Source organism: Pezoporus wallicus, unplaced genomic scaffold (genome assembly GCF_028554395.1).
Source record: "Pezoporus wallicus isolate ANWC-B61680 ecotype Strahan unplaced genomic scaffold, APGP_CSIRO_Pwel_v1 contig_10389, whole genome shotgun sequence".
In the NCBI taxonomy this organism is placed as follows: Eukaryota; Metazoa; Chordata; class Aves; order Psittaciformes; family Psittacidae; genus Pezoporus; species Pezoporus wallicus.
Window position 1 is genome coordinate 19,240 of NW_026637666.1, and position 11,760 is coordinate 30,999.

Below are 11,760 nucleotides of genomic sequence, written 5' to 3' on the forward strand. Positions count from 1 at the left end.
GCTCCTTGAAACTCCGAATAATCATTTTACTACCTGGAAAGAAGAAGCCTACAGACATGGTTAAAGCATAGGAAACTAGTGTTTCTGATCTGCTTTGTAGCACAGTAACTACTTCAGGTGGACTAGAAATTGCTTTAGACTTGCAAGACTTGAGTCAGGCATAAATATTACTTAAACAGAAGTTTAATGAACAAGTTCAGCATAGTACTCAGCCACTATACCTTTTGATGTCATTCTAGAAAGAGAGTATGTGATTTTATTACAGGAGGAAGACAGCTTGATTCATTTGCAATCTTCCAGTATCTTTCTCTAAGAACAAATGCAGCTGATTTGGGCTGTCTTTGGCGGGTAAATATTCCTTTTTTGTTCCCCAAAACACGTGTGGTCCCTGTAGAGAAGTTATAAAATTAAGCAAGTGTACATAAAATACTCTTATCCCCTACTGTGAACTGTTACAGTGTATGTACTAAATCAGGTTAAATGGAAGAGATGTATGCACTTTCTTCCACACAGTCAGGTACAACAGGGAACCTGGCAGATGTAACTTGTGTTATCTTGGCAAGAGTAATGGTGTAACTGAGCAATGCAGCTGCAGTTTATTGTAGTTACAACTGGTAAGTCGATGACAGTTAATTCAGGTGTACCCATTAACTTGATCAGTGTTGTATTTACAGCAGATACTCCTTCTGCCATTGGTTCCACCTTGAATTTGACAGTGAAAATGTTGAGTGCTGTTTGACTGTGCTGTCTTTAGTAGTGTTTGTGTCCTTTTTGCCTCTTTTTTTCATGGGAAACTAGAAAATACAACTGCAACATGCAGAAAGCCTGGAACTGCCTATGTGTATGTGAACTTGTCTGTGTTTTCTCCACCCTGTTTGAAACAGCACTTTTCTAATTGCTGCTCTGTGCTGATTGAGCTTTCTAATATCTACATTGGTGCTCTACAGGTTGTTATGAATGGCGTTTCTCTGCCTGAAATTAACACTGACTGTTCACCACCCTAACTCAGTGCAGGTGGCATATGCATAACTAGTTCCTTCTTACTAGGTCTCCTTCTGAGCTGTAATTGTTTAATTTCTCTGTGTCTGCACTGTAATGCCCCATACTTTGTGAATGCACATTAATAGTGGGATGGAGAATCATGATAGACAGTTGTCTACCAGAATGGCATCTGGTCCTCTAGTGCTAAACCTCTACCAAGTTAATAATACATTATTTAAGGTGCTCTGTTACCAAGGGCAGTTGTAGATGAAATATGAAGCAAGTGAGGCATATCCCTAACAGCTGACTGAAGTTCTGAATTGAGGATAGCCAAGAAATAGCAGTAATCTGGGTCTGCTCACAAGCTTCCTTGGCATTCTGCCCTAGCATGTTGTCTCTTGTTTTGGGGAGCATCTCTGCAGAGGGAACACCTAAGAGCTTGAGATGTGGAGGGAGGATGCATTAAGTACAGGCAGGACCTTCCCTCTTGGCTTTGTCACAGAAACCAGCTTGATAAGCAGAGGGCCCTTTTGTCCTACCCTACAGCACAATATTCTTTGTGTGTCATAAACCATTTTAAGCTTGCATGGAGGCTGGAGAGTTGGTTAGAATATAAATACAAGCTTACCTTGATTGGTCATGAAGTCTGCAAAGTTCCAGATGAGCTCCCCAATCACATACTCTTTCCTCTTCTTGTCAAAAACTGAATGGTACTCCCTTAGCATTGCTTTCTGGTACTCCTCACTGAACATCAGAGGTGGATCCTACAGCCAGGGAAAAGAGGTGGCCTTGAATGAAGTGACAGTTAATCTCAGCAAAAGCTCTGTATGTTTACTCCCTGTTTGTTTGGGACCTGCTTCCTCAAGACAACCTTAACAACTGCTTGGCCTTTCCATTGCAGCTGCATTAACTGTGACAATTAGCAACTACTGAAATCACTAGGGGAAGCACAGTACAAACATAATGTCAGGGATGCCTGGGGGGGAAGTTGTGGTTTTACTTGGTGCTTTGTGATAGGTGTAGGAGTGCCACCCCTTCACAGTGGGACAGCCTCATGAAGTGAATGTCCACTCTCCAGTGTCCTGTTTTCCAAGTAAGCATTTTCTGTGAATGCTGAAGTGCAGATTTTGGTGCTCAGTGCTTTTAGTCAAAGCTAAAAACTTTTCTCTAGGTAGAATCTAATCTTTGCTAGTAGCACAGCTCATTGATTTCAGTGGAGCAGGATTACAATCCTGGAGTCTTTCAAACGCTTGTGAACTCTCAAAGCTAAGTCAGGCTCAGTGGTACCCACCTCTTCTAATTAAACTTTGCTGCCCCTGTAAGAAGAGCAGTGCTTTTTTCCATCTTGAGCATCTATAACACTTACACTGTGAAGTCCAGGGACTGAGTCTGCTCCATATTCACTCTGGATAATGGGTTTTTGGTAGGTTTTATACCAGTTCTCAAACTGTGCTGTGAGTTGTAGTGGAATAACCTCCAGATGGCCTGGGTCATGATACCAGGAGAAGTAGCTATTTACACAAATGACATCCACATAAGGAGCCTATAAAAAAGAAAAGGGTGAGAGTGTTTTATCACAGAGCTCAAAGTAGACAACCTTCACTTGTAAAGCTAAATCCTCCTTTTGGTTCATTTAGTGGAATAAAGTCTTCCCCCCATCACTCAGGCCTTCTCGACATAAAACCTTTCCCTGGAAAAAAGCAGTTATTAAATTTAATAATAGCATACTAATTTGGCATTTTTCTTACAGCACAGCAAAAAGTTAGACAAGATCAACCCATTTCATCCTCAGGTTTGTTAGAAGTTTTTGAGTTTCCAAGATGTCTCTGGCTTGCTGGTACATTTAGATGTACTTCTTGAGTATTGGAATGTGATTATCAAGTTAGTGGTCAAATATTTTGACTAGCAACTAAATCTGTGCATCAATGGTGCAATACTAGGACTAAGCATTCTGCAAGTTATATGCCATTTCTACCACATGGACAGTACGATAAAAAGGGCACGAAGCCCACTAAAGATAAAGTGATGTTGTATGTAACTTGTTCAATGTTCTCTTAACATGTTTTGTAATAAAAGCAAAAAAGTTCTAATATCACATCAGTGTATGAGATCTATTCTTTGCTTTTGTTTTCCTGTGTCCTTAAGCTATTCAGAACACGGTCCTGGGGATGGGATGTCAGGAATTGGCACGTGTGTGCCTGATGCAGCAGCAATATCCAAGAGCAGATCCCTGCTGGGCTCCTTCAATACTAAGGCCACCAGGTTTTATCCTGGGGTGGGGAGGAAGAGAGCTCTTGGCTCTACAGGAGGCCATGTCAGGACAGCCTGAAAGAAATACAGTGTGTAACCTGTAGCAGGGATGTGGTGGAATCACATCCCTACAGACTTGCCTGCTAGAAGCGTTCATTGTACAGTAGTGACAAGTAGTATAAAGCCATCTTAAAAATGACATGGGAATGACCCCAGAAACAAACTGATGAGTGTTAAAGATCCTTGGTTCATGTTGTGGCCAGCTTAAGGCACAGACATCCAAGAAAAGTGCCTTTTGGATATTTATACAGCTCTAAGACTTTTATAATGAAGCTGGAAGAGCTTATAGATTATTCAATGTTAATAGATATCTGCCAAAGAAGATCTAGAGCAGTTTAAAGCAGGAATTAAGGCAAAGCTGCCTTCCTTTAGGCTTCCACAAGGCCTGTTAAGCATTTTAAAGAGGTTTAAGCTTTGGTTTAATTGCAAGTGAATGCAATAAATGGAATAGCAAAGCATGACAATGTTAATGGAATCCAGGGGTCTGATCATGCACACTTCACTCAAGACAAAGATCTGTTCTTTCTTACAGATTTCTTTTTCCCCAGCTGGACTACACCTACAGGATAAGGTGCTTTATACTAGAAACAAAAAATGTAAGTTCTCGTCTGCCTCTCCCTATTAAGTATCTCCAGTAAACTTGGGGAGGAAGGGGGGGAAAGGAGAGTAATAGAAATGACAAGAGGAGGAAATTTAATACATCAATTAAAAAAAAGGCTAGAAAATAAAGGGAACTTACACCATGATCAAGAGCGTAATGAGCTTCTGTCACATAGGTTACTGGTCTGGAGGGATCGAGAGCTTTAGTGTGAGCTATCACTGTCCTGTTTGCAAACAGTAAAGGAAGAGTTCAGCAACAGCATGGAGAAGCACAGCCCCATTTCCCCAAGCTCTCTGTCCTTCCACTCTCACAGACGTTTGGAGCTGGGTCTGACTTAGCAGACAGAGTATTGTTAATTCAATACCAGAGGATACTTAGTGATCATCTATCAAGTGCCTGTAATGTAGCCCATTCTATAGGAGCATAAACCTCATGTCACAAAGCTGGCTGCCATCCCACCTGAAAAAAGACCAGAGTGGAAGTGTACCAGGCACGGGTAGCTCTGGAGTTGGAGATGGGACAGTGAGTTTGAAGACAAAACCGTAAGAAGGGTAATGGGAAGATCCTCAACAGCTCTGCTCCTGCTAAAGCACAAGGCCACAGCAGACACAGCAGTTAAAGGTTGGCAGCCTTTGAGGAAACCCTGAGTGAGGGAAATAGAGGAATGGGGAGATGACAATGAATGGGAGGGTCAAGCTCTGCTGCTGCCTTGCTATTGCAGGAGGGTGGTGTGTCATTGCGAAGAATGAAACTTCATGGTTACTTCTTAAAGCACTTAACACTACTAGGGACAGTCTGCTGTCCCATTAGAGAGGTGACTCTTGGCTAGCCAAAGCTTAAATCTCTGCAAAGGGGGGAGGAGGAGGGAAAAGCTGTAGGGACTCAATGCAGTGGCTTTGAAGGGGGTATCATGATCCCCAGCAGAACAAATAACCAGCACTAACTGAAGAACCTTTAGAATTAAAGGCCAATTATTTTACAGCTCTTCTGTAATCCTCTAAGAATTCAGCACATGTCTTCCACTGGTAACAAGGAATATGCTGTTCCCAGCAGGTTTGCTTTAGCTTAAACCAAATGGACCCTTCTTAATTCTGCAGAGCCTTACGTTTTCCACAGCAGCAGGCTGACTGTTATGTCGTGCTGAACATCAGTTCAGCACATGCAGCAGTTACACTGTCAACTTGTGGGTACTGCTTCGGGGTTGCCAAGAAATGCTTGTCCTCTCTTTACTACTTCTCTGTGCCACCCCAAAGGAAGAAGATGCACCATGTGCCAAGAGCCAAGCCTCACCTCTCTGTACAAGCAGATGCACTTACTTAAAGTAATACGCTGCTGGGGCCAGCTCTGACGCTGGCTCGTTGGCTACTGACCACATCACAACGGATGGCCTGTTCTTATCCCTGCGGATCAGCTCCTCCATCACAACCAGATGATGCTGCAAGGACTTGTTCCCAAAGCTCTCACTGAAAGACAAAAGGAAGCAAGACCTGGTGAGGTGAGGCTGCAAAATCCATCCCTTCCGCCCTTCCCTGTGGAAACTCGAGCTCCTGGGATGTACAAGCACAACCGAGCCTTGATGTTGGGTATGGCTTCTGCCCTATCTCCCCAAAGCCCGTTGCACGGTTCAGGGCCGTGGTTTGGGCTCATTCATGCAGGTGACGTGCTGGCCGTGTGGCAGAACGCCCTCCGCTTGCCCAACCCCACCGGGCACACGTGGCACAAGGGGCTGATTGCTACACAGAGCAAAGTACTTCCATTATCAGGCCAACGGGCGCTGTGGGACGGGAGGGGGGTGCTTTTGAAGGCACACACACAACCAACCAAGGGGAAGGGTCTCCGGAGCACACTCTTACGGCAGTTTAATGCCCACGGCCGGGCACTCGTCGATGACCACGATGCCGTAGGCATCGCACAGGTCCATGATCTCCTCGGCGTAGGGGTAGTGGCTGGTGCGGAAGGAGTTTGCCCCCAGCCAGTGCAGCAGGTTGAAGTCCTTCACAACCAGCGGCCAGTCCAGCCCTTTGCCACGGATCTGCGGGAGGGAGAGAAGACATCGCGGCCCATCGCACTGCTGCTGCCGTGTCCGCCAGGCCCCGCTGCTCGCTCCCAGAGCGCCTCCAGCGCCGGGTGCCGTTTGCAGCTGCCCGCCCCGCCGGCTCCTTCCCTCCCCGCCGCGGGTCTCATCCCTGAGGCGGGCCCGGCAGGGCGGGAAGAGCGCTCCTGAGGGGAGCCGCGAGGGCGGGAGCGGAGCCTCCGGCGCGGCTGTGGCGCCATCCCGTGGCCGGGCCGCGCCTCGCACCCCCTTGCTCCCGCCGTTATCCCGGCGCTCCAGCCATGGGGAACCGCTGCTCGTGACTGGAAGCCGTGGCCGGGACCTGGTTTCGCTTCCCTGCCAGCGCAGAGCGGTGTCACAGCCATGGCGTCGCCTCACCCACGGCCTGCGCGCAGGCTGTGAGGACGCGGCCCCTTTGAGCAGCCAGGGGAGGCGAGGGCGGCCGCCGGCTCAGCAGCACGACGCGAGGTGCCCACGGCCCACACTTACATCGGCGTCTTCGTGCTTGTTCACGCCGTGGAAGTAGAAGGGCCGGCCGTTGATGAGGAACCGCGTGCCGGTGACGTGCACCGTGCGGATGCCGACCGGGAGCGGGTACACGTCCTCCAGCATCGCCCCGTTCACCTGCGCCTGCATTTTCACCTGGAGTTCAGAGGAGACGACACAAGTGACGTGATGGGCTCCGCAGGGATGCCCCGTCCTCCCTGCCCTTCACTATCAGCGCTACCTCGACCTCCCGTCCTTTCCTTTCTCCCATCCTGCTCCTCGCTGCTGCTTCAGCCACCTCTTGTGGTCCTCAGCGATGGAGCAAGGTCTGACTAAACAGACAATAGAAATCCAACCTGGGGAAGCTGAAGGATGAACCCTGGATGATCCTCCTGGGGCTTGTTCACTCCAAGAGATTCAGTTCCTTTTCCCCTTACCCATCCAGCCTGTTTTGTCCCCCAAGGCAAGGCAGCAGCAGCACTAGGGCAGCACTGCAGCTCCTCTGTCCTCACACCTTGACGCCAGGCAGTGACTGAAGTGTCATCTGCTCACAAGAGATACAGACCTGAGCCCCTGGAAACTCATCTGCCCCAGCTCCTGTACCTCAATGTCACTACTGATCCTTGTGCTGTTGAAACTGAACTCTTGTCTTGCAGAGCGGAAAGAAAGCTCATTGCATGGCAAAGCATGGGGAAGAGGTCAGCAGCCTGCTCCTCACACACTCAGCTTTCCCAGTATCTCCTCCTCTGTACTGTCTCAAGCATCCCTGTTGCAATGAATGGACTGGGCCCTAAATGTGAAGGGCAAGTATCTCAGAGTGCACACATGCCCTTCTCACCAACAGACCTTTCACTTCATCCAGAAGCTGGCAGAGCTTGATTTGATTACTGCATAATCAACAATGCCACTCTGGCTACATGAACAGCACCCGTGTGAGAAGATGGGTGCAGAAGATGGGCCACGTGGCAGTTTTTAACCCTATGAGGCAGTCAGAGTGAATGCACGTGGAAAGGAGGACACATCACGTTACCTCTAAGGAGTAGCGGTATCCAGGGGTCTCGTGCATCAGGTAAGGCCACCAAAGGTTTGGGTTCAGGACTTTTAGCTCTCCAGCTGGCCCATCGCCTGTAGCAACCACTTTCCCCTCTTGGTCATATAAACTCAGGGATAAGGAATAGAGGGTGCTGCCAACAACAGACACCTGATACTGCACCATTGCTGGTTCAAAGGAAACAAAAGACAATCAGAAACTGCCATAAAAGGAAAAATACATGCAGCAAATGTTGGAGGGGTTTCACACAGAGCAGCATTAAAAGAGGGAGGTGCAGAGCAACAACAGAGTGACATGAATTGGCTGTAAAGTCTCAAGACTGTCTGTCTTGAGGTCCCCAATCCAGCAAGATTTGTGTATCACACAATTCTGTCAGTGATAATCCTGCTTTAACAGCAGGAAGCCTGCCCCTACAGAGAAATTCCACTTCAAGAAACACCCGACCATCCTTTCACTTTAACAGTTGTCTCTTGCAAGTAATTCTTTTCTTACTGTTTCTGAACTCTTTACCATATCCTTGCAGCTGCTGAGCTGTGCAATGGATGACCTCAGCTTCAAGAGAAAGCCACTATGAAACAAACTGAATTGGACTTTTGCAGGGTATTTTCTTCTGCTGCCCCTGTTATGTCCATTTGGAGCCTCAGGTAGCTGCTGTAATTGTTTTGGACCTACCAACACTGTCTGATGAAGTAGTTGTCACAGTAATATCATCTATGTAGACAGAAGGAGTGGTGTAAAGCACAACTGGGCGATGGATTCCAGCGTAATTAAAGAAATCAAACCTGGTGTTCTGTACAAAATAGTTCTTGGGATACCTGAGTGAGGAAGACAGGAGAAATGGCTACATTATGTTTCATTACAGGAACTGAAGGCAGCCTATGGATGCTAGCAATGTAAATTGTCATGTAATAACAAATGCTAGCTGGTAAAATAGTCTTTACAGCAGGATGCATCTATCTTTCAGTATTGCTGCTGCTGCACTGAAGGGGACTCCCAGGTAACAAGTATCTAACGCACTGAACAAGTTTGGTCCTTCAGGATAGCTGGTACTTGTATATTCCAGCTGAATTCAAGCTTCTCAAATCTGCCATTTATTCAACTTGGCAAATCACTTTATCTCAGTTCCTTGTGTATAAAACAGGTGCAAAAACTCACTGCAGATTCCTCGTAACAGCAAAGCTTTAAACGCCTCCCTGCTCAACTGATGAATTTCGGCATAAATACAATCCCATGCTTTCCTAAGGTGCTTGGAAGGTCTTGTGAACCAGCAGCTGAATCAAGTCCCATTCTCTCAGTCCTGGGATAAGCTCAGCAGTACAGTAAGTAACTCACCTTGTTGTGTCATTCATGTACAGAATTGACCCTGGAGGCAGAGTATGGGGTGTGAGAGTGTTGTTGAGTGCAACAGTGATGCGGCAGGGGATCCCTGGGCTATCCTGGATGATGCTGCTTATATCTGCTTCAAAAGGGAGGTGGCCCCCTTCATGCTCCACCACTTGCACTCCATTGACCCACTGCAAGAGAAGACACCCATGAGCCCAAGAAGCAGGTTATTGGGTTTTTGTGGCAAGTGTAGAAGCGCAAAGGGAAGGAGCCCAGCAAAAGGCAGTTGGGATTCCCAGTAACACTGAACCTTGTTCTGGGCTCTTAATCCTTAAGGGATCAGTTTAGCAGCCCTTCGTTTGGTGGGTGCTAGGCCTGGGTCATGCACAAGCAAGGGTCACTGAGATGACAGTGGCTGATCCTGTAGCAAGGAAATAGTTTAATTACTACTCCTGATACTGGAGAATCAGAGAAGAGGGACGTGGAAACAGGGCCAAGTTCTCAGCTGGAGGAAAACAGGCCAGAGTTAAGATATAAAATCTAGGCAGAGGTGTAGCTGCTGAACAAGCCATGAGACAGGTTTTAGTGCAGCATAATTCTGGAAACACAGGGACCATCTCCCATGCAACGTACCACAATGGAGTAGTAATGGGCACTGCCGAAGCGGAGCACCACCCTGGTGTTGAGGTCGTCCTGAAGCCAGCGGAGAGGGAGCAGCACCTCTTTCTCATACCAAACCCAGCCAATGTAGTTCTCCAAGCTGGGGTCTTGAGTGATATCGTTGAAGCTGGCAGGCACTGGCATGTCAATCACAGGGCCAGTCTGGCAGGAATGGAACAGAAAGGGAGGAAACAGATCAGTTAAAGAAATTTTACCCCTTGGGTGTCCAACCTGTACTGCTGCAGGTGTCCCCTTCCACTGACAGCCTTACAATCCCTTTGTCCAGTGGAAATACTTGGGAAGACCTGTTTAGAAACTGGTGTGCTCTGTCACAGGTCCTATACAAGTCCTACTTAGTACCAGGCCCAGGTACCTGCTTGTTCCTAAAGGAAGAAGCTGCTCATATCTCTTCCCCTGATGATATATAATGAAATGCTTTCATTAATGACTCTGGTATTGCAGAATCAGAGAAGTGAGGGGAAAAAAACACCCAGGTCACTGTTTCAGCTTGAGACTTGGCACAAGCAGTAGTTTCTCTTGCACAGCTCTGGGTGTTTGGTGAGCAAGGCTGGTGGTGTGGTCCAGGTCACTGGTGTAGGTTGCTGCTTGTTGGGCTAAGAGTTGTTGTAGAAGGGTGACAAGAGGATATTGTGAGTCAGATTCCCCATGGAAGGTTTGTGGAGACTGGTATGAGTCCAGCCTTTCTCATTCCCTGAAAGCAAAATAGATTCCTTGGGATTACAATGGAGTGAATTCACTCATTATACTTCATGTAAGGATCACAGGCAGGCAGTGTTGGAATACATTTAACATTGAGGTAACCAGATGCTATTGTGACATAGAGCTGTTAATTTTTAGCACCTGCTGTGCTCATGATGTTGCACAGAAGAGTGCTGCTGCAGCAGCTTCCCCTTTCCTCAGGAAGCCCTTCCATGGAGAACAGAACAAGGAAGGTCTGGTTGCCCAGGGGTGAGCATCATGTGTGCGGCTGACTCAGCACTGAACCGTACCAGCGCTGCAGAGAAACTCAGCGCCCATATCAGCCATCAGAAAATCCTAGCAGGAGAATCCCTGGATGGTGAAGTGGATTTTCCTGTATGATACAGGAAATCCTTTGACTGGAATGGCCATAATGTGCATCTCCTTCAGGGAGAGTCTCTGCTGTCTCAGGCAGGTTGACCGTACATGGCTAAGCCTCCCTCTGGGGCAGGGTCACAGTAAAGGATCCCTCTCCTCTGGCTGCCTCGTTTCACTGTGCTTCCAGCAGCCCAGTGCCTTTCAGCTCCTCTTTCCACCACTGGGTAAAAAGGCTGGCCAAAGGGCTAAAAGAGAAATGATGGACATGCACATTTTACACATAGACTACTTATTCCTTTTAGGTCATGGTGTTAATTCCATACCTGATTTCAGTTACACTGGAATTGTTATCAGCACTCGGGTACTTTGGAATAAAATCACTCGAGTGCCCTTTCCAGGCGTTTTTGTTTATCCGATGCTGTTGATCATAGATAAACGTTGTGCAAGGCAGCGCTAAGGGTGCCTATAGTTCATTCAAATGCTTTCTGGCCTCTGAGCCGAAGCGGGGTAATCAGAGGCGGTCGGTTATTAGCAGGTCTATGAAGAGAACCCTCTGCACAGCGGCAAGGCGCCCGCACAGAGCAGCCGCTCCGCAGGTCCGCTGGGGAGGGAAAGAGGAACCGGTGCTCCCGGCGGAGCAGCTGGCCCTGCCCTGCGGATTGCCCCGGGGCAGCCCCCGCCCGCACCCCGCGGTACCTGCCGGAGCGGCTGCCGGTACCAGCGCTGCACGAAGCCGGCGTCCCTGCTCGGCGAGAGGTCGGCGCGGAAGCTCCAGAGGCCGCCGAGCTCCTTCCGCTCGCGGGACGGGGTGTCCCGGGGGTACAACATGCCGCGGGGCAGCGCGGCCGCCCGCCACACCGCCAGCAGCAGCAGCAGGCGGCGGCAGCCCCCCGCTAGCCCGGCTCCAGCACCACCGCCGCACGCTGCTGCAGCCGCCGCCATCTCCGCTATGGGCAGGGCCCGGCCGCGGGGCGGTACCAGCGGATGCAGGCGGGCCTGCTGAGGAGCCCGAGCGCATCCCCCGAGCCGTCGGTCGGGGCTGCAGCCGCCTGTAGGCAAAGCGTGGCGTTAAAACGCTGGGGTGCGGGCAGGCTCTCTGGGTTCCCGCGGGGAGGATGGTTTTGTGCCTTTATTGATGTGCTGCCAGCCTCCCTCTGTTCTCAGAGTCGCTTTATTTTCGGAGTCACTTTTCTTTATTCTCAGAGTCACTTGTTGAAG

The 11,760-nt window shown here is 48.7% G+C and overlaps 1 protein-coding gene across 1 annotated transcript; it reads right to left on the reverse strand.

Moving 5' to 3' along the window:
• Nucleotides 1–165: 165 nt before the first annotated feature.
• Nucleotides 166–11,484, reverse strand: GUSB (glucuronidase beta). The gene is made up of 12 exons (XM_057407087.1): nucleotides 11,239–11,484; nucleotides 9,439–9,627; nucleotides 8,815–8,996; nucleotides 8,155–8,297; nucleotides 7,462–7,649; nucleotides 6,435–6,587; nucleotides 5,746–5,924; nucleotides 5,209–5,355; nucleotides 4,031–4,115; nucleotides 2,348–2,524; nucleotides 1,610–1,745; nucleotides 166–388 (listed from the first exon to the last, which is right to left on the reverse strand). The coding sequence occupies exons 1-12, from the start codon at nucleotides 11,482–11,484 to the stop codon at nucleotides 231–233; spliced, it is 1,983 nt and encodes a 660-aa protein (XP_057263070.1). The 3' UTR covers nucleotides 166–230.
• Nucleotides 11,485–11,760: the final 276 nt, after the last annotated feature.

Bases quoted from the DNA above. Each gene is read 5' to 3' on its own strand.
- GUSB (XM_057407087.1), bottom strand. From the start codon at position 11,484: ATGGCGGCGGCTGCAGCAGCGTGCGGCGGTGGTGCTGGAGCCGGGCTA. The intron at 5,925-6,434 runs GTAAGTGTGGGC...TCCCTCCCGCAG, and splicing joins ACAAGCACGAAGACGCCGAT to ATCCGTGGCAAAGGGCTGGA. The intron at 389-1,609 runs GTAAGCTTGTAT...ACTTCTCTACAG, and splicing joins AGACTTCATGACCAATCAAG to GGACCACACGTGTTTTGGGG.